Source organism: Cyclospora cayetanensis, unplaced genomic scaffold (assembly GCF_002999335.1).
Source record: "Cyclospora cayetanensis isolate NF1_C8 unplaced genomic scaffold, CcayRef3 CcayRef3_contig_241, whole genome shotgun sequence".
In the NCBI taxonomy this organism is placed as follows: Eukaryota; Apicomplexa; class Conoidasida; order Eucoccidiorida; family Eimeriidae; genus Cyclospora; species Cyclospora cayetanensis.
Window position 1 is genome coordinate 5,585 of NW_020312194.1, and position 20,992 is coordinate 26,576.

Below are 20,992 nucleotides of genomic sequence, written 5' to 3' on the forward strand. Positions count from 1 at the left end.
TTATTGTTTTCGGATGAAGTCGGGCGCAGACAAATGCCTTTGCCTTTACGACGAAGGAGTTTGAGACTGTGCGCTCGGTTACCGGCGATTCAGGTTGCTGCATCGATAGACCTGCCACCTTTATTGGCTTTCTGTAGTACTTGTCCTCAGCAAAAATACAATTTATAGCAGTATACGTACATTTTAACACCAAAAATAGATAGGATACCTGAGGTAGAACAATGATTTCAGGGTCAGGACAGCCGACTTGTCAGAGGGGCCCCAAGCGGCCGTTCATTGCAAGTAGGTGAAAATTGAAGAAAAGTAAAGATTCTTCATGCTTCAAAAGTTGGAAAAGCGCATAGAGTGTATCTGAAATGGTTGAAAGGCAAAGCGAAGAAGCTTTGCCGTCCTTCTTGCTCCTCCTACTGCAGCCTACTCTAAGTCGGCCAGGATACTTGTAGCAGTACGCCAAACATCTCACGCCTCTCGTGCCGCTATTCTGTCTTGATGCATCTTAAGTTAAATGTTGTCAGAGCGGATATCGTCTACCCATCACCTCTCACGGTGGTTGTTACCGTGAGAGGTGATGTGTAGAAGTCTGCGGAGGATGCGGATACCTCCAGATTCACGTACTGCCCTCGGGCACACAGTCTCTGGAGAACTTCCCTCTGCAAAACCTCTATAAAAGACACCGTCAGCGCGACACTCAATAAATGCTCTCAATCGTCATGCGATAAGAGCCCTCAACTGCGTCCCCTCCGTTAGCTCACCACCGACCCGTGTTTCGGAATAGGAGACTGAGACAGACGGCTCAAGTCCAAGGACATTGCTGCATCCGGTTAGGTATAACTAAGAAGGCCGCACATTTTAAAGCAGCATATAGCGCACAGGCAAACAGTATTCCCTGTTTAGCGTCAAGGTAAGTTGACTCGGCAACAAATAGCATGCATCTACGGGACGAAGCGATACTTTTGCACTCTGTGCTACACTGGTTGTACTGATGTAGGAATTGCAAAAGCATTGACTCCTATTAGGGTTGGTTTTCTGTAAACTTAAAAAATTTGCGGTGTAGCTTTAGCTCAACACGAGAGTAATTTAGGCTATGTGCCTGTGCACTGCTGGCCGGTATGCGCGGCCACATGTGAATGATTGGAGTGCTCAGAGAGCACATCGACTCTTATAAAACATACGACTCTTTTCTTATTTTCTACCTCATGCGAAATTCCCGAGAAATAAGGACAATAAGGGGAGGAGGGACGGAGCTCCTTCGGAAGGACACTTTGCAACTTTCAATTACTTTTTGTCTTGGGATTGCCGATAAGAGTGGGTCTTCGTAGGGATACCCTTAGCTACAGTAGACTGAGCAACATTTCAACGCTCTCTGGTGCACAAGTCATATTCAGCGACGAGTTAGTCACGAACAGACTACGTGGTGTGCTTGCAAGCATATTTCATTTATTGTAGAGTCGAGAAAGCTTGATCCAAGAAAACGTCATGCTGTGTGTATGCACGCTAAAGGCTATGTTCAAGCAGGTGTAAGTGCTCGGAGTGCTTACAGAGTGCAGCTACGCGCACTAAAGCCGCAACGTCTTCCTTAAAATGCGGCATTTTGCAAGGCCCTTAGCGGCCTGAAAGACTTTGGACTGATCTCACTGTAGACTTGATTGGTGGCACCCTGGAGGCCAGGGGTCAAGAAAGCGTCTACGTCGTTCTCGGCAGACTCAAGAAAATATGCATATTTAATCCCTTGCTTCAGCTCTACCCCGGCTCAGGAAGTCGCTCAATCATGCTATAGTCGTAAGCGAAAGATACACATACGGATTTCTCCACGAATATAAATACAATGGGATCCAAAACATTTTACTGCGTTTGGGCAGGTCTTTCTGACCCGCCTATAGATTGGCCATAGTATGGCGACTGCAAACCACTCCCAGGCAGATTGCCAGACAGATTGCACAACCGCAGTACTTGCGAGTCGAGGAGCACGAACAGCCAGATTCGTGTTTGGTTTTTTCTTTGGCAGAATGGGCCTGTAGTTACACACACTCATGTACTTGTTTCTGTTTCGCAGCGCTGGTCTACACTTAGGAATTCCTGGTCGATTGGGCCTGGAATTGATATTCTCAGTTCATCAGCCACCTTTGGCGGTGAAATATCCGGTGAACAGCTGGAAGCGCACGGGAATGTGCGCGCACAACTCAATAAGGACGAGTATGGAGCTATCATCAGTGGTGGTCGGATGATGTGTCAAGCATGGTGAGTGAGTGCTAATGGATCGGCATTTCTATAAGATGCATCAAGTGTTGAAACCGGACTAATAAGTTTGTAGCTAGGTGGCTAGAACATTTCACAGTCCTCCTACGAACCAGCTTTGTTCCTTGCTGCTGCAATTTCCTCGAAAGTCGGAGGTACCACACACCGAAGACAATTGACTTCTAAAGCACCTTCGAGGCTCTTCGACAATATTTCCTAAAAAAAGGTGACATGTGTAAAGACGGAAGAGCAACATAAAGCAGTCAAAGTGCACGCCTATAGGACAACTGCGGTGAAGGACACAATAGACAGAGCGTCTAGTGAAGTGGGGTGGGGAACGCCATCCGCTGTGGTTAATGGAAGACGAGTTGCGGCCTTGTTGCCGGCGAGACAACTTGCGGCTTTTTTAGGCAAGACGTTAGTCGCCATGGACAGCGTTGGTTGCTTGTCAGGGTATCTGTCGTCCCTCAGTGCACGCTTTGCCTGACTTGAGTACATTCATCTGTCGGTATTGTTTAAAAAATATCTCGGTTAGTACCGCTACGGGGTATTCTACAACCACGTGTATGCGCAGGCTCTTCAGACATGCTGTCCATACATTGTTCCTTCGATGTCTTCCGTGCCTTAGAACTCAGCAATATCCCATGCAAGAGTTGTATTTGCATGCAGAGATCGCTCTCATAAACATGAAGGCACTGTTGAGTAAATGTGTATTTCATTCCCTAACCCATTTACTAGTTTTCTCTTTTCGCGTAGCATGGAGCAAGCACATTCAAGCACTCACTTCGGCAATGACGAGGTTTTAAGGCCCTGCCGTAGTGTTGGCTTGGTCCCTCGTTTGTTACCGGTGAGACTGCGTTTCATTCTTTTGGACAATCTCACTTCAACGGTTGATGCCTACCGCTGCCTATATTATTTGCACTGCTATCACTTGTTTCCCTTCCTGATGAATGGCAATACGGCGGAAGCTCTTACGCTGTGCTGCATGCAGCCTAACTCGACGAACAGGTAAGGAGTTCGAGGTCGAATGATTTGACGTTGGGGGGAGGGGGGCGTGGACGGGGGAAGGCATGGCTGGCCTAGCTACACTCGAACACTGCCTGCTACACTAGTCATAGTTATTCAAGAACCAGTGAGGAATTGACTAACTGATGTACATATCTATAGCTCTGAATTGCATAGCACTGTTAGCTCGATACTAGTAGACGAAACTCTGTGCGATGCTCCGTGTAAATGCACAGGGTACTCGTAGGGTGCTGCTGCTACGCGCAGCTTAGCTATAGCTATCCGCTTAAGGGACGCTACCAGTGGAAAGTGGGCTTTTCAAAGCACTCCCAGTCAAATTTGTATTTCATCTGGAGTTAAGTATCTCCCGGGGAGATCTTCGCCGGAGCGTAGCTTGCCCCTCTCCTAGAAATTACATCTCCAGGTTCCAGCTTAAGTCAAAAAGGGCTGGACACAGGATGCGTAAGTAATGTTGCTGCACTTTCTGCGGCTTCGAAGCATTCATTCGCACACCCGTGCCCTCACAGTCTCCCAGTGTATACACACGCGAACTCCTTCGTATTGCAATTGCACATAGTTTGCATGCTCTACCTAGTGCACATCAGATCTAAATATAAAAGTTGACTGCTAAGCTTATCAGCAAATATAACCAGTGCGGGAGCAAAGTGCCTAAGTGGAGCTTTTGGCCGACCTTAAAGCTAGCAACTCAGAAGGCGACGCTATGAGCGTGCATGTAAGGTGTTCGGGTGGGGGTTCTAGAGTGCGAGACTTTGCAGAGTACGGGTATACATACACACATTGACACAGCCAAACAAACGATTCAATGTGGATCTGGTCTTCCCCAAGGAATACCTCTGTGATGCGCTTCACGACAGAACGCGCCCGTACATGCACTTGCATCCCACACCAAAGGCTAAGGCACTCAGTACAGGGCGAGAAGAAAACAATTAAGGATATGAAAGTGTAAGATCGACGTGTGCGTTTATTTCGGGTGTGTCTAGACAGCCGACAGTGTATCGGGGCTGTGGCGCAAACAGCCCCGATACACCGTCGGCTGTCGAGATACACTCGAAAGAAAACGCACACACGCCAACCGTATACTTTTGCATCTTCCGATCGAAGGATCAGTGGATTTTGGGGAGATTTCATCATCAGTGTTTCTTTGCAAACCAGGGGGCAGCACGCAGGGGGCCAAGGGCCCCCCCATCGACGAAAGACAAGGCCAAACCAATGACTGGGCAAGGGCAGCAGAGCAGGCACCAACAAAGCCAATTTGCGCAGAAGCCGTTGCCACAGCTGATGCGTTTTCTGCTGCTCTTGATTTTATTATGCAGGGAGCCTCAACCTGCCGTTGCAGCCACCGCTGTCTTGCGAAGGTCGTCGTCTCCCGTTCCCCCTTTGCGAGCGGCTCCCCTCTTTGCCTCAGCCCCCCCTCCTCCCGCCAGTGTTACGGCGTCTGCTTCGGGGGCAGCAACGGCAGCCGCTCTTGCAAATGCTACTTTTGCCAGAGCTGAGCAGGCGGCCCCTCAAGCGGCTACCACATCTGCGGCTCACGCCACCCCTCCTGCTCGTCTGCTGGGCAGCGACTTCTCCGTCGGCAGCAGAACGCCTAGTTTCCTTTTCTGCGGTGCGAAGGGTCTCCTATCACGCCGCCCTCATGAGAAAGGCCCCCCCTTTACCCTCGTCGCTGCCTCACGACGGAAGAGCTCTGAGGCTCACCAGCAGGCGCAGCAGAAGCAGCAGGACGACAGATACAGAATGCTGCTGCTAAGTGAAGGCACAGCGCAACAGCGAGAGGAGCTGTGGAGGGAGCTGCAGCAGCTGCGGCGGCAGAAACTCAGCACGACAGGCCTTGTCGGCATGGAAAGTGGCTCCCTAACTGCGGCAGCAGCAGTGGAAGGCGAGGCAGCAACCACTGCAGCAGGAAGCATGCAGCGCATCGCTGGATACGACATAGAGGATGCAGATTTCGCCGCTGCACTGCCTCCAGGGCTGCCGCCGCTCCCGCCGGAGGCCATCCTGCAACAGCAGCAGCAACAGGAGCAGCAGGAGCAGCAAATGCAGCAGCAGCGGCAGCTCGAACAACAGAAGGTGATCGAAGAGCTACGCAAAAGGCAGATGCAGCATGTCGTCCCCAGAGGAATGCTCCCGAAGCTCACCATTGAGCAACTCAGTGAGTGCCGATGCTGCTCAGTCTGCATGGGCTCCCGCTGCCTCCTGTGCCACACGTAGCTGGCGTCGAGCTAGCTCGACCAAGCAGTTCAACTTTCGCTTCGCCTTTGAAACGAGAGGGCTAGAAGCAGAAAGCGCTGCCAGTCCCTCCTAATTGAGGCCTTCCTCTCCGGCGCGTGTGCCAGTCTCCGCGCGCACAGGGAACCCCTGTTTTGTGCTAGCCGTCTCCGAGGCAGCGTCCTTCTCTAGTTGGCTAGATGCGCTCAGACTAGCAACACGGCCTCTCTAGCTGCGCACCTCTCTCTCCACCCTGCTCCGCGCGCGTGGCTAGCTAGGTAGCGGCCAGACTGACCCCCTCCCTCCCCCCTGCGGGGACCCGCTAGCCAGTTGGGTAGAGGATGGCGAGCGCTACTTGGGTGTTTCACTCTGTGTTCGTGTTTGTGCTGCTGCTCCTTAGTGCTCGCGGCAGAGAAGAGGGTGCTTCCCCACCCGCATCTACGCTTGATGATTGCGGGAAGTGCTTTCGTTGTTACGCGGGAGGCCTTAGGTCCCCTCTGTCTCCCCACTGAGAAGTTCATAGTTCCTGCTCTTGGAGCCAGCCCTTTGGCGTCTCGAGGAGCAGCGCAAGAGACGGCAGGAGACGTGCTAGAGGCTGCGACGGAGGCTCCCTTTGTCGGAGTGCCGATAGCCGATTGGGAAACGTTCCCTTGGCCACATTATCTTGAGGGGCTGCATCTCGGGGAAGAAGTCAGACATTCCTAAATGCGCGGCGCTGACAGCGTTTTGCCCGTGCTGCTGTTGCTTCCCTGTTGCTTCTTCTAGCGCTAGCGGCTCACCTTTGGGTGTCTTGGAAGGCGGCTCCTGAGCAAGCAGCTGCTTCTGCTGGGGAGATGTCGTGTTCGTCCTCCCCCTCCCTTTGCCGCTGTTTCGTGACCCCTTCCTAAATCAGCTTCCCTTCTAGCCCAACAACATTCAAGTGTGGAGTGTATGTCCAGATGGAAGCGCTGCGTCATGAGCGAGACCTCGTGGAGAAGGAGCTGCCAGCCCTCGCCAAGCGGCTCAAGGAGCTAGGTAAAGCTTTTTGAAAATTTGCATTCACGCAAAACATGATTTTCTTGCCCTTTGTAGCACCCCCTTCTTCTCCCTGCTCTGTTTCTGCCTCCCTTTGCGGCTCCCTTTCCGCAGCGTGCGTTGCCTTACTGGCTTTGCCTGCTGCTGTCTTGCCCTTCTGCGTCTCTCGCCTGCCGCTCTCTCTGATCTCTGCGCATGCAATTTTAGAGGCCTCTTCTTTGTGGTCACACGTTTTGAAGCGCCTGTCACTCGCGTGTGTCTTTCTTCGGGGGTGTCCTCCTTTTGGCAGATTTTGATTGGCAGCTAGGAGCCAGCACAGTGTCTCGAATCGAGAGGGAGCTAACAGAATTCCGTCTCCTTCTGAAGGCCCTCCCAGTGTACTTGGTGCGTCTTCCGATCTCCCCGCGGGTGCCTCCTCTTGGCAGGCTTTTGAGGTTTTTTTCCTTGTGCTACGTCGAGAGACGAGGACAAACCTCTAAGTTCCTCTGCTGGTTGCACCCGCCTTTTCCTTTTGCCCCCCTTCTCACCCCCTACCTATCTACCCCGCATCAAAAAATTAGCGAAGCTGAAATATTAGCAGTGCTTTGCTTGCTCCGCGATACCTTCGAGGGTGCAAAAAAAATCCAAAAATCGGCATGGCGGGAGGCTTGCATACAGGCTTCACATGCGGTGGCGCAGGCTGCAACTGCTTCCACCTCAACCTGTGCGCATGCAGGCATCCAAGCCCTCCCCAAAAGCTGCTTTCAGAGGGCCTCCCGTGTACTTTGTCGTCCCTAGTGGTGTCTCCCAAGAAGGCACCACCACCACCACGCAGGGGAATGAGCCTCAGTATCCTCCCGAGACAGCGGCCTTCCGCCTAGGAGCTGCATGCAGCGCGTTGCGGCAAAGAGGGAGATTCCTCTACTTGCCAGGGGCCTTAGAGAGACTCGAAACAGAGGGTCAGATGCCGCTGTATGCCATTGTGGCGCTGCAGCAGTCCAGAGCAGGCTTCGACGGCGTGCAGCAAATGCAGCAGCAAATGCAGCAGCAAGTGCAGCAGCGAGCCGGTCTGGGGGATGAGGGAATGCAAGAAATGGAATCTGTAAAGGAGACGAAGCAAAGGCAGCGACTGCCGCCAGACATGCTGGAGCTGCAGCGCAGGCTGCACAACAAGCAGCAAGAGAAAGAGGAGGAGCAGCAGCAGCCTCCTGGACACGTCGTGCAGCAGGGTGCGACTGCTGCTGAGGCGGAGATGGAAGCGGCAGCTGCTGCCATTGAGGAAGGCGCTGCGCTGGAGGCCTCACGGCAGGTTCCTAGCCTTGTTCCCTTTGGTGAAGGCGTTCGTACACCCCGAACTGCAGCGACAGTGACTGGAGGAAGTGCTGACTCGGAGAGAGACGCCCTCATTTCGGATTTCGACTTTGGAGCGGCTGAAGAGACATCCGACTGTTTTGTAGGCCCTTCGCTGCCTGCAGTGGTGCTGCTGTCTGCTTCTCCTGCTGCTGCTGTTGCCTTTGTGGCTGCGACTTTCCTCGCCTTCGTTCTACACCCTGGGGGTTGGAAACTCTAGAAATTGGCAAGCGCAGTTGTTGCCTATTCTCAGCTCCCCACGCCGCCACACCCAGTGAAGCGCCGCATCGGCCTCAGACAGCGGCTGCAGCAGCAGCAGAAGGAGCACCCTCTTCAGTATCCGTTTCCAATGCACTCGAGGCGACAAACAGAAGGCGGATATCAGTATGTCTTCGACCTCTGGTCGTGGGACGATGTGATAGAAGCCTTGCAGTATTTCAACGTGAGTCGTGAACCTCCCTGGTGTTGTAAAGTCGCCAGCGTCAAAGAGATCCGAGAAGCGGCACTGTCTTGTGCGCTGGACGCCTTCTGCTGCCGCCTCTGCCTGCTTACCCACCATTCACAGTCTGCCGCACAGCAGTGGCGAGGCGTATATATGGGTGCCTGCACTTCCTCGGGCTGTCTGTACACCGCAGGACTTGTACGATCCAGTGGCGAAGGCGCTAAACAGGGCCGTCACTTTCAACGAGCTGCCGGCAGACTGGAAAATTCCCGGTAGGAGTTCGGCTGCCTCTTAAGGCCAGCTGCCTCCTGTCATTCGGATTTAGCCCCCAAAATTTCTCCTCCTGTGGTTCAGAACGCCATGTAGCGTGGTAGTCTCTACTCGCTGTGCCTTGCTCTCTTCACCCCCGCATCTCTCTGCTGCCGCTGCATTCTCCGCGGTCGTGCAGAGCCGGTTGCTGTTGTGTGCCTCCTTTACTTCCTTATCCCAGATCTTCTCTTCCCCACCATACATATATGTATATATCTAGCTTTACAGTTCTTCCTTTCTAATGTTAGCTTGCCTGTGTAGCGTCCCTGCGTTGCTGAGCCTCTCTGCATTCTCTGCTTTGCTGCTGCTGCGCTGCCCCCTGAATGAGCTCGGCATTCTGCATGAAGGGCTTGCCTAAAGCGCCTAGTGTCTTCTATGGCGCATGTCTCAATGTGCATGCTCTCTGTCGCTCTCCGCATGTGTCTGCCTCTTCTTGGTTGTGTGCTGGTTGAAGGAGAGAATGTCACCTCTTTGCAAAGCCCGTGGCGGACAGAGCAGCAGCAGCAAGAACAGGCAGAAGAAGCAAACCTGTGGCCTGCCCAGTGGTGGGGAATGCCCCTTGGTCTGTACGTACACCAGATCAGGCAGGGTGATGTAGATGCGCGCTTCCATCCCCGGAGGCGGCCAGTTCTGGACCGCCTGGGGTTCAGGTGGGAAGGAACCGAAAAGTATCTTAACTTCACGTGGATGAAGCTCCTCAAAGGAGTCAAGTGGTATGTTCGCTGCACACTGGTGCGGGCGTGACAGGCTTCTGTGCGCTTTGCCCAGCGTTCCCGAGGGGCCGTAACCCTAGCCTCTTGGTGCAGGAGTAGCACTTTGCATGCAGGCGAATTGCAAGAGGGCGAGCCGTAGATTGAGCTGCATGCGCGCACATGTGTATATGTCTGGGTATGTGAGAACAATAACGTATGTGTGAATGTGCATGAATACATGGAGGCATGCGTGGAGGCATGTGCGCTCGGTACTGCAGGTGGATGTTTTTTAGACAACATCCTATTGTTCAGTTGGGCCGAGATGCCGTAATTCCTCCTTCCTGTTTGGTTGCGGATGTATGCAAGCCGGAGGAAGTTCAGGTAAGACAGAGAGAAGATTTTTGCCGATCTGCCCACTCGGCTGCTGCTATTAAGGCAGCCTGCTACCCAGTTGACTCGACGCCTCACTGTGTGGCGCTTGCTCTCGCCAACTGTACCGATCATTCACTCTTGACATGCGCAGCCCGCCACCTCCCCCGCGGCGTCCCCTGTCTTTACTACCTACTACCTGCGCGCACATGCGTTCTGTCTACGTTTCTAGCATTCGCTAAGCAGCCTCTCGTGGTGTCTCGCCTTTGCTCATACGCAAATGCTCTGGCCTGTACCCCGTTCGACTCACGCCCGGCTGAAGCCCCTTCACAATCGTCTCTCCCTCTCTGTTCGCCCCCCATTAGGAGTTCCTGTCTGCCTCGCTGCTTTCCCACTATACCTCTAGCGCACTCTAGCTAGCCACCACCCCTTTCTCTCCACCCCAAGCCGCCTCGCCTCGCATGCTGCGCCTCTCAGGGCCTTTGCATCGGGGAGATAGTTTACCAGGCACGCCTCCAAGAACCCGTCCTGTATCACCACTACCCTCAGCGGTACGAGCTCTTTAGGCAGTTTGGTCTAGCCATTCTCCCCGCCGAGCGACTCATCCTCTCCTACCCAAAAGTCGAGACAGACAAGGAGGAACTGGCGCCGAGGGGGTTCACGCTTAAGGAACTCCCCGAGGCGATCCGAGAAGAATACTGAACACGGGGGAGGCCCCTTGGATTACACCCAAGAAGGTTCCTCCAGGAGTTCTCTCTAAGCGCGCGGCAGCATGGAAGCCTCGGCAGTGCCTTGGCGAATTGCGCCGGCGCGCTGTGTGTAGGGGGACGTGGGGAGGCTTCTTGTTGGAGGGCATTGGCCTCTCGTGGGTGGTTCTGCACAAGTGGCGGTGTCTGTGCATCCTATGCTTGTGTCAAAAGCATCCGCCAACTCATGGTACTGGCGACCGCCTTGTGCGGAAGTCGAATCAAGACACCTGCTGCAAATTAAGGCTCGCTGCCATCGAGAGCGCTGCCTGCCTGCGTTTCAGGAGGTGGTGGGTCGGGGGGACAGGGGAGGAGAGGGAATGTGGGGCTGTTCCGTGGGAGGCGAGACATGCAAGCTGGAAGTGAGGCACAGAGAGGGCAGACGATACGCATACATTGTGGGGTCAGGCTGCCACTTTGGTGGCTAGGATAGCGTCGCTTTTGCCGTTTTTTGCAGCTGCCTAGAGGAAGCGCACTTGCCCCAGTGTACACGGCGTCGCAAACACCATGGCCTCTCTAACGTACTGTAGCTGCCTAATGCTCTCCAACAAGTTCTCGTCTACGGCGCTGTCTATGTGAAATATACACATGCCTAAAACTTCCTGAGGAACGCCAGAAGCACCCCCCTGAGACACATTCGGCCCTTGAGGGCTTGCTGTCTCTAAAGGCCTATCGAGGAGATCCTCCTGCGATGCTCTGTCCACCCACCGGCGCCCTAAGTGGCAATTCGCAACATTAATCCCGGCAGAACTTATGATCGAGAGGATGGATGACAAGACGCCTGGCCTATCCCTGAGGACACGTTTGTTACACACACACATACAAATAAGTATACAAATAAACACACAAACAAATAAACGCACAAAAACACATACAAATAAACATACAAACACACAAACAAATAAACATACAAGCACACATACGAATAAACATACAAGCACACATACAAGAACGCAGGGACACACACATACAAATAAACATACAAACACACATACAAATAAACATACAAACACACATACAAAAACACACACACATACACACGTTCAAACATACATAATCCCCTAGCTGTGTGCGCCTTACACGTGGAGGGTATAAAACATATAAATCGGCCGATAATGATGTGGCGGAAGGCCAAAGTCTGCCCCCGGCAGGCTGTCTCCTGTGCTGTCAAGGTCTCCCTCTTTTGCTGCACCGGCCATAGATGCCGGCGAGAAAGACGTTTCCAAGGGAGTTGTCGCCTCCGAATGAACGGGAGTCGCAGCGTTGATTTGCGGCATGCAGAAAGCGATAGGCATGCCTTTAAAGCTTCGCAGGATGAGGGTGCCCTCATTGGTGGAGCAGCCTCCTAGCGAGGCGCTCTCGTCGCTGGAGTGTACAGTAACCTCAAAGAACACGTTGCTTCGCGAGCCGTAGGCTGCACAGCATGGGGGGCAAGCACACAGCTTGTCTTGACAGACAGAGCGATAGAGGTAGCGAGGGAGCAGCGGCAGCGATACGGCTGCACGCGATGCAGCTGGTCAGGTACATGCGAAGAGGGAAAGAAAAAGAGAGGCACAAGAAAGGGGGAAAAGGTGAACACAGACACAGCACGCACGGGGTGGCCATGCTCGGTGACGCACACGGAAGCACAAGCAGATGAGAGACGAGCAGTCAAGGAAATCCGAGGAATGCATACAGCGCAAGTGGAAAATACATACGCATGTGCATGCCTAGATGCACATAGATATATATATATATATATATGAAGACGGAGTTATGGGGGAGGGGGGCGTGTGGTGGGTGAGGGTGGAGGTAGTGGAGGTGTATAGACACCGCGAGGCCCGCGGCAGCACTGGACACATAGCGTGAAGAAGACGTAAGAGGGAAAAGCGGGATGCAATCGATTTGGCTATAGGGAATTTTCCTAACCCTTGGATACAGAGAGTTTGATCTTGTGTGCAGCAGCCAACTGCCGCACGTTCACGAAGTTGACACGATGCTCGCAATGTGGAGCTAAGGCACCCTGGAGGGAGCAGGTAGACACGCAGAACGGCAGGGTAGTATGCAATGCAACATCGTGGAGGATTCCATACATACATACGTATGTATATATGGAGCGGTAGCAAGGAGATACAAACGAACAACGGTGCACGCAGAGGCCCTGGTGGGAGCTGGATCGCAGAGATGATCAGCGATTCATGGAAAGACAGCCGATTTATTTAAAAATCGGTGCGACTCTTGAAAGGCAATAGACTCCATACTTTCTTACTTGAGTTACAGCAAGGAGGAGGACGTCAAGTTGCTCGTTTTCAATATCGCCAAAGACCTTGAGATGAAGGCCCTCCATGGGGTGCTTGAGTAGCTGGCTACTGAGTCTGCCTGCATGCACGAAAAGAGCTTGCGCAAAAAGGCATATTGAGGCATCATGCAACAAGGTACATATTGAGGTTTGCAACGAATCCGATCGAGGCAGCCCACAACCAGGCATACTGAGGTTCGAAGTCATGAAACGGCAAGTCAGCCTCCTGAAAACGCCAGCAACGGCGCCTAGAGGAAGCACTCCCTATTTGGATACTTTGCGCGGGTTAAGAAGCATTTGTGGCATACACTTGTTTGAATTACGCATGCAAAAACGCTCGAAGAGATCGCCCCCTCGAGAGATATATACAGACACAAATACACAAAAGCGGAGACTCCACAGACGGATCCAGGGCATCTGTCTGTACACCCGAGGCCTGCACCAATTCTCTTGACGACACGCTGTCCCTTGGCGCGCACACTCTGTCTCCGTGCCCAAGTTATAATAGCTAGTTATACTAACCGAGGATCTCTGCGTGATTCAGATACTTGGCCATCTTTGGCATTTCACTTGGGCGGATGCTCTGAATCGCAAAGACGCATGTATAGATACATGCATTCATCTACATGCACGCATGTTTTGCACACATGCCTTTGTAGGCCTCCCGCTGCTGAGTTTGCAGAGCGAGGCTCGCTGTTTCCCACGCTGACTGTGGCTGCGTTGCGGCAGCAGCAGCAGAACTGCACAGAGTGGTGTACGGGGAGGAGAAGGGCCGCTTTCTGCTACAATCGGGCATTATCCGCACAGGCACCAGGAGTGCCGCCTGAGGACACAAACGACTTCGGCTTACGGGCAGGTTGACAGCCGACTTGGGGAGTTCGCCTAAGAGTATGTGTTTTACTTGCTGAGCTACATCTAGCGAGACGTTGATTTGCGCCTCTCTGGTGCTGGCACCTGAGGAGGAAGAAGACTTGAACACACGGCCGGCAAGGGGTTGGGGAAAGGCTAGGAAGGAGAGGAAGACACGGCATGCACAGAACCGCAAGAGAGTGTCCTTAACAGTGCTTATAGCGAGGGGAGAGGCAACAATCGTGAAAAGCAGAAACACTGCGCATAACGGAACCCGCCACTGGGGGGACCACGGCAGCAAGCGTGAGGGGTGGAAAACATTTCTCGACGCACTGGATGCAAAAGCGAGCAAGGGAAAAGGAGGGGGTAAAATGACCACACAGCGAAACAAAAAAACAGTTTAGAAATGCGAGCACGCAGAGAGACAGAAACAGACAGACAGACACAGATAGACACACATACACATGTCACAAGCGATGTATAGAGAGAGTGGCAGCGTACCAATATGCGGAGTAAGGATCAGATTTACACCCTTTTCTTTTGCAACTAAAAGGGGGTTATCAGGAGAGAACGCTCGTTCGTTGCAGAACACGTCCAAAGCGGCGCCTCCCAAGCGACCCTCTGTCAATGCCTTAGCCACTGCCGCTTCATCGACTACGCCTCCTGTAGCAGCATGGCTCGCAATTTTGACAGATGCGAATCGACTCGGCCGCTTACTGCTGACGAATCGCTTGAGAAGAAAACACCGTGCCGGAATCCTCTTCTGCTAGCTACAGGGCTAACTAGCTAGCTAGCTAGCTAACAGGCTTGGCACCCAGGTCCCAGGCAGTGCCTTGGGAGAGGGGAATCTAAGTGGCTAGCTGGAGAAGATGAATCCCCCCTCTAGAAATGGCTAGCTGGAGAAGATGAATCCCCCCTCTAGAACTGGCTAGCTCGGCTTTCGGCGGACCGCGTCGATATACGACGGACAGTGCGCTTCAGAAGATCTTCGCTGTCTAGCGTTGCAAGCGTGCGAGTGAAGTCGAGACAGCTGGGCTGCGGGGAGCTGACCTCTGCTCGTGTTGATAAGAAGCGCGTGAGGTCGCATGAGGGCAAGTGTCTCTGCTCGAATGAGGTTGCGGGTGCTCGGTATGAGAGGTACATGCAGCGTTACGATGTCACCTGAAGAACGAGCACCCCACGGAAAAAGGAAAATCGCGTTCCTGCTAGCCACGCAGCAGAAATACCTGCAAGCCGCGAGAAGCGAAGCGACACCAGGCCAGCACAGAGTGGGCGCAGGAGAGTGAAGTTTTGAGTTTTTGGCGTAAAAATGCTAAACAACGCACTGTTTTTGAGGAGATCCTCGAGGCTGACGATGGTTACCCCCAGTGCCTGAGCCTTGGCCTGGTTTACGAATGGATCGTATGCTAATACCTCCATTTCCATGCTCTTGCAGATGAGCGCTATGTAAGACCCCACCTACGTGCACCACACACACCCTATGCAGTCGGCATGCATGCCATGAACAAGCGAAAAATGTCGGTATACGCATGGACAGCGCAGCACAGGACAGACACACAAGAGACCCCTTTGCTACTAGCGCGCAAATTACAATCTCGGTATCCCCAAGTTAAAGCTCCAGACTGAGGCACCCTCTGCGGCGAGGCAGGCGTTCGGTGCAGGTATGCTCATTGTGTGCTCTACTGCTGGCTATTTTACTAGCTGTATTGCTAGTTGCAGTGTTTGTCGTATCGCTACCTGTGTGTATTGCTACCTTTATGTATTGCTACCTTTATGTATTGCTACCTTTACGTATTGCCACCTGTATGTACCTGTCCAATTCCAACGATACCAATGGTCTTGCCATGCACCTGAGATCCTTGAAATTTGCTGCGTTCCCAATGGCCTTGTGAGACGGATTTGTCTGCGAGGGTGACTTTGCGGGAGAGCGCCATCATGAGGGTGAGTGCTAGCTCTGCCGCCGCAATGCTGCGAACGCAGCAGTGCAACATGCAAGGGGATACGAACGATTCAAGCAGGAGCTCCAGCTGCGAGGGCAGGGAAGGAGGTGTGAGTGCAGTAGGAAGCAGGAGGCAGGGCTAGAAGGTAGCAGTCGCAAGGAAGCAGAAAACCTAAAGTCATCCTGGTGAAAAAGAGGCAGACGATGCGCGAAGCAGCGCCTTCTGAATGCTAGGGTGTACAGTTTACGTGTTTCCTTGCGGAGAGTTCACGACATAGATGCCTCGGGCAGTAGCGGCCTCTAAACAGATGTTGTCGACCCCTACCCCAGCCCTTCCTGCAGTCCACGCACACTAAGCATGCAGCTGCAAATATTTTTTGAAAAACGACGCAGCCACTGCATTGAAGCACACGCCTAGCACTGCCCCTGCCGGCTCCTGTCTTGTATCGCCCCCCTTCGCCAGCTGTGTGTATCCGCGCCAGCCACAAGTGCCTGGCCTTACCAATGACTTTCAGCTTCGATCCTAATCGAATGAGCGTCTCAGTGACGCTTGTAGCGCTGCGGACGATAAGTGCGTCGTAGGCGGCTGAAGCCGCACATGCAAGAGCGAATAGGACTCACAGTCTGGAGCTCTTGAGACATCAGAAGCCACTGGCACAGGGGAGCTCCTGCTTAGGGGAGCGAAGACAGGGAGCAGCTGACGGGGCACAAGGCAACTGAGGGGAAGAAAGCCGCTCAGAAGACACCGAGGAGGCTGAGAAAACCGAGCGAGGCGAAAGAAGCTGAGACGGGAGGGAAGGGGCTGTATTTTAGAGTCAGGATACGGCTGAATCACGGAGGGGACCTTTAGATACTACCGTCAAAGCAGCGTGCCGCTGCTTCAACTAGACGGCAGAAAATCACAAAAGTGGACCTCTTCCCATCTGGCTGGATGGGAAACATATTCTGCCTACGGATAATGTGCTGAAGCTCTTCGGCCGTGATGGAAGCTCTCGAGTCTACGCTGGCAATTTCTTCAAGTATCTGGATGCCCGCAGGGTCCACACCGTCAACGGCCAGAACACGAGGCCTCTCCCTGGGAAAAACGGGAGGCGCAAAAAAGTCATGAGCTTAAAGCGCGGGGGTGGCAAGAAAAAACGCCCTACACGGAGAGACACGTCATGGTGGATACGCAGAGACTAGGACCATCATTGAGGAACAAAGGGCAGAAACGACAGGGATAAGGGCGACTGGACAGCCCTTCAAAAAGGAAACGCATCACAGAGTATAAGACGGTGAGGAAGGAAAAAAAGCGCAGTAGGACATGGAGAGCGCGGCACTTGCAAACCCACGGAAAATATGGTATCATGGGCTACACACTGAAGAGGGAAGTCGGAACGAATGATTAAGCAGAAAAAAAACAGTTTCGTTCAACAGAAGAGGGATTAGAGCTAAAACGAAGAATTGGCCACATTCCATGGCATTTTTGCGTCCACGGCATTGCACAAGTGCACGGATTAGCGGGAGTTGGGGTGTGCATCCTACAAAAAGCAGCGTGGGAACGAAGGAAGAAACGTTGGAATCCAGCGTTCCATGTACTAAGTCCATGGTTAATGACGTGATTCATGCTGATGGATGTGCCGAGAACCTACTTGAGGGCGTTCTCCTTGTTGTACGAAGCAGGCATGGTCGCAGTAAAAGGCAAAAACACGAAATGGAACTCACAAACAGGGTTCGCTCTGCCTGTTTATTCCCGAAAAAAGAGCAGAAAATGACGAGCCAAACGGATTTCAGAAAAGAATGTATCAAGGCAAGTGGAAATAACGAAATGCCACGGGGTCAGTACACACGCATGCCATGAAGGAACTGGTTACTTGGGTACCCACGGTGATCCCGGCTCAGTTTTGCCTTTTTCATAGTGTCCCGACCTCTTTTAAGACCTTTCCGCATATTTCGCTCATACTTATTGCTGCTTGAATGTATTTGACCCCGTAAACTCCCTAAATTTTCTAAACGACAAACCACACACTTCGTAACAGACACGAGCAAAACCACACTTCTCTGTAGAAAAGGTATGCTTAAAATAAGCTAAACGTCCTAACATACTATTCTTATGTGTAAAAGAAATTACGACATCGTATGACTGTTTTTCTGCTTAGGCACGAACTGGAACGTTTCCTTTCCTTGTGGAGCTTCAACTTAGGAATGCTATCACACAGCAGATTGAGTTTCAAGTACACGCGGCACTAAACGTAGAAGCGCTAGGACTGCATAATTTTGAAAGACTATTTGCTGCATATAAATGCTTTTTTGCATGCGCAGGCAGTTCAGAACTCACTGTAATCGGGAGTGCGCTGAATATCATGTGAAACATCCTCGGTTCACCCTCAACTTCATTGGGGTTCATTTGTTTTGTACCCTTTCCCTCCAATACCTCCTTCACTTACCTACAAAAGTTAGCTTTTAGTCCCAGAAATCGCTGAGACAACGGTCTCTTTTCAACTCCAAGATTGTGCCGGGCATGAATGTGAGCCAGATATAGTGAGTTAACCTACACTCTGAAATTTGCAATACAGGTGTTATGCTAAGCTAGATGTCGATAGATAAGTGCCTAAATGGTTTGTCTTCTTGTATCCTGCCTGTTGCAGTGATTGTAGGGTACTGTCACAGCAGCACAAGCATATGCAGTAGTGTATGCGTGTGCGGTAGACGCTATGTGAAACTAGCATTGAGTGCTCGGAGTGCTTCAAGGAAGCAGCTAAGAGCAGTCTAGCTGCCCCACATCTCCCATGACAAAAACTCCTGGGAATGTGGGCAGAGGGAGGAGAAGGGGTTTCGCAAAGCACTCAATAACTTTCTATTGCTTTGTATTGTGTGAGCAATCAACTCTCTCTACGGAGTTCGCAGCTAAAGCGTCATACAACCTAGCACCGCAGGGGCCAACTCAGCGGTTCCCCGCTCATCCACTGGGTACAGGTGCAATGAGCGGCCAGTTTCCGTACAACAGTTGTCTGCTTTTGGTAGACTTATTTTGATACTTCAATAATCTGGCTTTTGTTAGCAGTAGGCTGAGAAAAAGCCGGGTTCTTGAACTTTAGGGTATCGCAAAACCTCTTGGCGTGGCATAGGCCGGACTACAAGCCAATGTAAGCGTAGTGCCCACAGCTGGCAACAGGAGTACATTTTCAGCCGATAAAATGTTTCATGGATGTGTCGACGACGGCATGCCAACAAGACGAGTTCGACGGTCGTAGTGATGAGCAATTACTCGAAGAGTTCTTAGGCCGTTCGGAAGTAAATGCGTTTTGTAATCCTCAGATAAACAGAATCAGTGCTCCTCAGTGCATGTTTAGTTGAGGGAGAAATACTTTGATCCCGGCTCGGTTTGTATGGAGGATTTTGTCCGCCTGTAGAAATATACCAGTATTCAAGCATTCGCGGAAGCCTTGACTTGTCGCCATATGCTGAGGTCAGCTCTAAAACGGAGAGCCGAGAAAGCTGAAGCAGAAGAATTTATCAGTAGACCGGTATAGCGAGGTATATGAAGCTCTGCTTCACAAAAGCCACAACGTAGAGACAGCTGTTCTATCAATATGTTACAGCATGTCTAGTGAGACTGCTGCAGGATGGGCACTGAGGTAACAATCAAACCACTGGCCGGTAGGACCTCCACATATGCTGGACTAATTGAGGTTTCAACAGCAAACAAGCGCAAGTCCGACGTCTTTAGCTAAAACAAAAGTGACGCGTTGGGATGTGGAATCTATGGATGTTGCAGCTGTGTGAATCTATCCTAGCCTAACAGCTCAAGATGAACGAGGAAAGAAAGCAAAAGAACACCTGTGTTCCTGAGCAGCCCCAGAGAGCCTACCAAGAACTCTCCTACTTCTATCGCAGGAAAATAGGTCATATGATTTGGTTCTGCTAGCCCATGCGAAAAGCCAGGGAAGTCGAGCAGCGGGTCGGGCCAGCAGAAGGCGGCTGCTTGGGGATCCAAGAAGGCCCATTACTTACTTGGAGAGCCCTCTTGCAGGCTGCGGGGCATTAAGGGACGCTACAGCTGATACTCCGAAAGTTTACAACTTATTAATAATGCACTGCTACTAGCTCAAAGTATTGGTCAAGAACTGATGTGCTATCTTGACACTGGCAATGAGGTAGATCTGTCATACGAGGAACGGCAGTGCGATGTGCCTGTTCATTAGTTGCAACACTCCTCAAGACTCAGGTTTGCTGACGAGCAACAGAATACAAAATTCAGCAAGGACAAGCCAGTCAAAAATCCCTGTTCCAAATAGGAACTGGTTTCTATCCCTGTGGTCCATGACAAATAATGAGAGCTGCTAGCACTCTGGTCAACTGCAGCCCGTCTAGCACCCCATATTATGATAATCTTTGGTCGGTCTCACGCTACTTTTTGCGGTATCAGAAACTTCCGTAGCATGGAAATAAGCTTGATAGGCAGGCGCCTGACTGGTTGGAAGAGCACACAGTGCAAGAACCAACACACGCATTTGGGCATAAAGCGGTTATAATGCCGAAGAAGGACGGAAGCTCGAGCATGCACTTCAAATTTTTTTCCTGAAAAAGAATTATACAGAGCGAGCGCTCCCAACACCCAATACTGAAGAATAATCTGACTGCCCACACGGTTAGCAGTCCACTGAACATAAAACTGCAGAGACACTCTCTTTAAAATCTGCGTTCACTAATCTAGCAGGCACACAACGGCGTTGCAGACTCGCGAACACGAGTAGAACTGTTTGCCGCATTGGATTTCTTGATGCCACAAATGAAGTGCAACGGCACGTTAATTAAGATGTTTTGAGCCTTTGAAGGAGAGGTGGACGGCTGCCTTCATGGATGGCGCCTTACTCTTCAACCGAAAAGTTCAAGAACACCTACCGCACCTAGAGCGTGCATAACAGGTGCTACGGGACATGCAATGGTAGATGACCACAAAAAAAGTGTTTAACTTTTAAAAAGCAATTGTAATTGTGGAATTCCGTATCCCAAAGGAGTGGTTGAGCCAGATCCGGAAAAAAATTGGAACAATTAGTGTATGGCCTATGCCATTATGCACCTTCGAGGATGCAGAGAAGCTTCATTGGCTTGCACCAAGCGTACATTTTGTTGTACTGAGTTTGCAGGGATTGCTGCTTGTTGACTGATCTAATTAATAAAGCAAGGTCTATATTCTGGACAGGAGAAGCTGGTGGCTCAGCGAAGACGGTAATGGGTCGCCTTACAATTTCTCGGGTGCCTGCGCTGCCCGATTCAGAGCATCATGCTTTCCTATAAGCCGATGCAAGTCACGTATTAGTAAACGTTGCTTTTATTCAGCAGGCTATCGATTTTTCGATACACCAATTCAATGCTTGTTCTTATCGCCATATTATAATCGAGGATCGGTGTAGAGTGCGGAAAATACGAACTCTTTGGGGTGTGGAGGGGTTGAAAACGCTGGCACTAGTTTTATGTCCATTAATTGACTGTCCAGACCGACCAGCAGCCTTTAGTAGCTTGAGTGCCTCCTGTTGAAGGACTTCACCGTGATGTCTGTTTCTGGTATCATCA

At 51.7% G+C, this 20,992-nt stretch overlaps 2 protein-coding genes across 2 annotated transcripts; one reads left to right on the top strand and one right to left on the bottom strand.

The window, feature by feature from the left end:
• Positions 1 to 1,892: 1,892 nt before the first annotated feature.
• Positions 1,893 to 10,326, top strand: LOC34622932. The gene is made up of 14 exons (XM_026338240.1): positions 1,893 to 1,973; positions 2,054 to 2,233; positions 2,486 to 2,675; positions 4,246 to 4,543; positions 4,575 to 5,413; positions 5,870 to 6,159; positions 6,408 to 6,483; positions 6,773 to 6,867; positions 7,199 to 7,915; positions 8,066 to 8,254; positions 8,448 to 8,526; positions 9,018 to 9,276; positions 9,534 to 9,636; positions 10,102 to 10,326. The coding sequence occupies exons 1-14, from the start codon at positions 1,893 to 1,895 to the stop codon at positions 10,324 to 10,326; spliced, it is 3,621 nt and encodes a 1,206-aa protein (XP_026194025.1).
• A 54-nt stretch (positions 10,327 to 10,380) lies between these two features.
• Positions 10,381 to 17,822, bottom strand: LOC34622933. The gene is made up of 15 exons (XM_026338241.1): positions 17,678 to 17,822; positions 16,390 to 16,545; positions 15,939 to 16,022; positions 15,685 to 15,772; positions 15,309 to 15,465; positions 14,823 to 14,955; positions 14,548 to 14,658; positions 13,999 to 14,160; positions 13,343 to 13,602; positions 12,619 to 12,912; positions 12,279 to 12,372; positions 11,451 to 11,784; positions 10,851 to 11,162; positions 10,640 to 10,779; positions 10,381 to 10,574 (listed from the first exon to the last, which is right to left on the bottom strand). The coding sequence occupies exons 1-15, from the start codon at positions 17,820 to 17,822 to the stop codon at positions 10,381 to 10,383; spliced, it is 2,664 nt and encodes an 887-aa protein (XP_026194026.1).
• Positions 17,823 to 20,992: the final 3,170 nt, after the last annotated feature.

Excerpts from the sequence above, each read along its gene's own strand:
- LOC34622932 (XM_026338240.1), top strand. The coding sequence starts at position 1,893 with ATGGCGACTGCAAACCACTCCCAGGCAGATTGCCAGACAGATTGCACA. Across the intron at positions 2,676-4,245 it reads AGTCGCCATGGACAGCGTTG|CCGACAGTGTATCGGGGCTG; the intron begins GTTGCTTGTCAG and ends GTGTCTAGACAG. Across the intron at positions 5,414-5,869 it reads GCTCACCATTGAGCAACTCA|TGCTCGCGGCAGAGAAGAGG; the intron begins GTGAGTGCCGAT and ends GCTGCTCCTTAG.
- LOC34622933 (XM_026338241.1), bottom strand. The coding sequence starts at position 17,822 with ATGAACCCCAATGAAGTTGAGGGTGAACCGAGGATGTTTCACATGATA. Across the intron at positions 15,466-15,684 it reads AACTCTCCGCAAGGAAACAC|CATTGCGGCGGCAGAGCTAG; the intron begins GTAAACTGTACA and ends CTGCGTTCGCAG. Across the intron at positions 11,785-12,278 it reads CAAACTCTCTGTATCCAAGG|CCTACGGCTCGCGAAGCAAC; the intron begins GTTAGGAAAATT and ends CATGCTGTGCAG.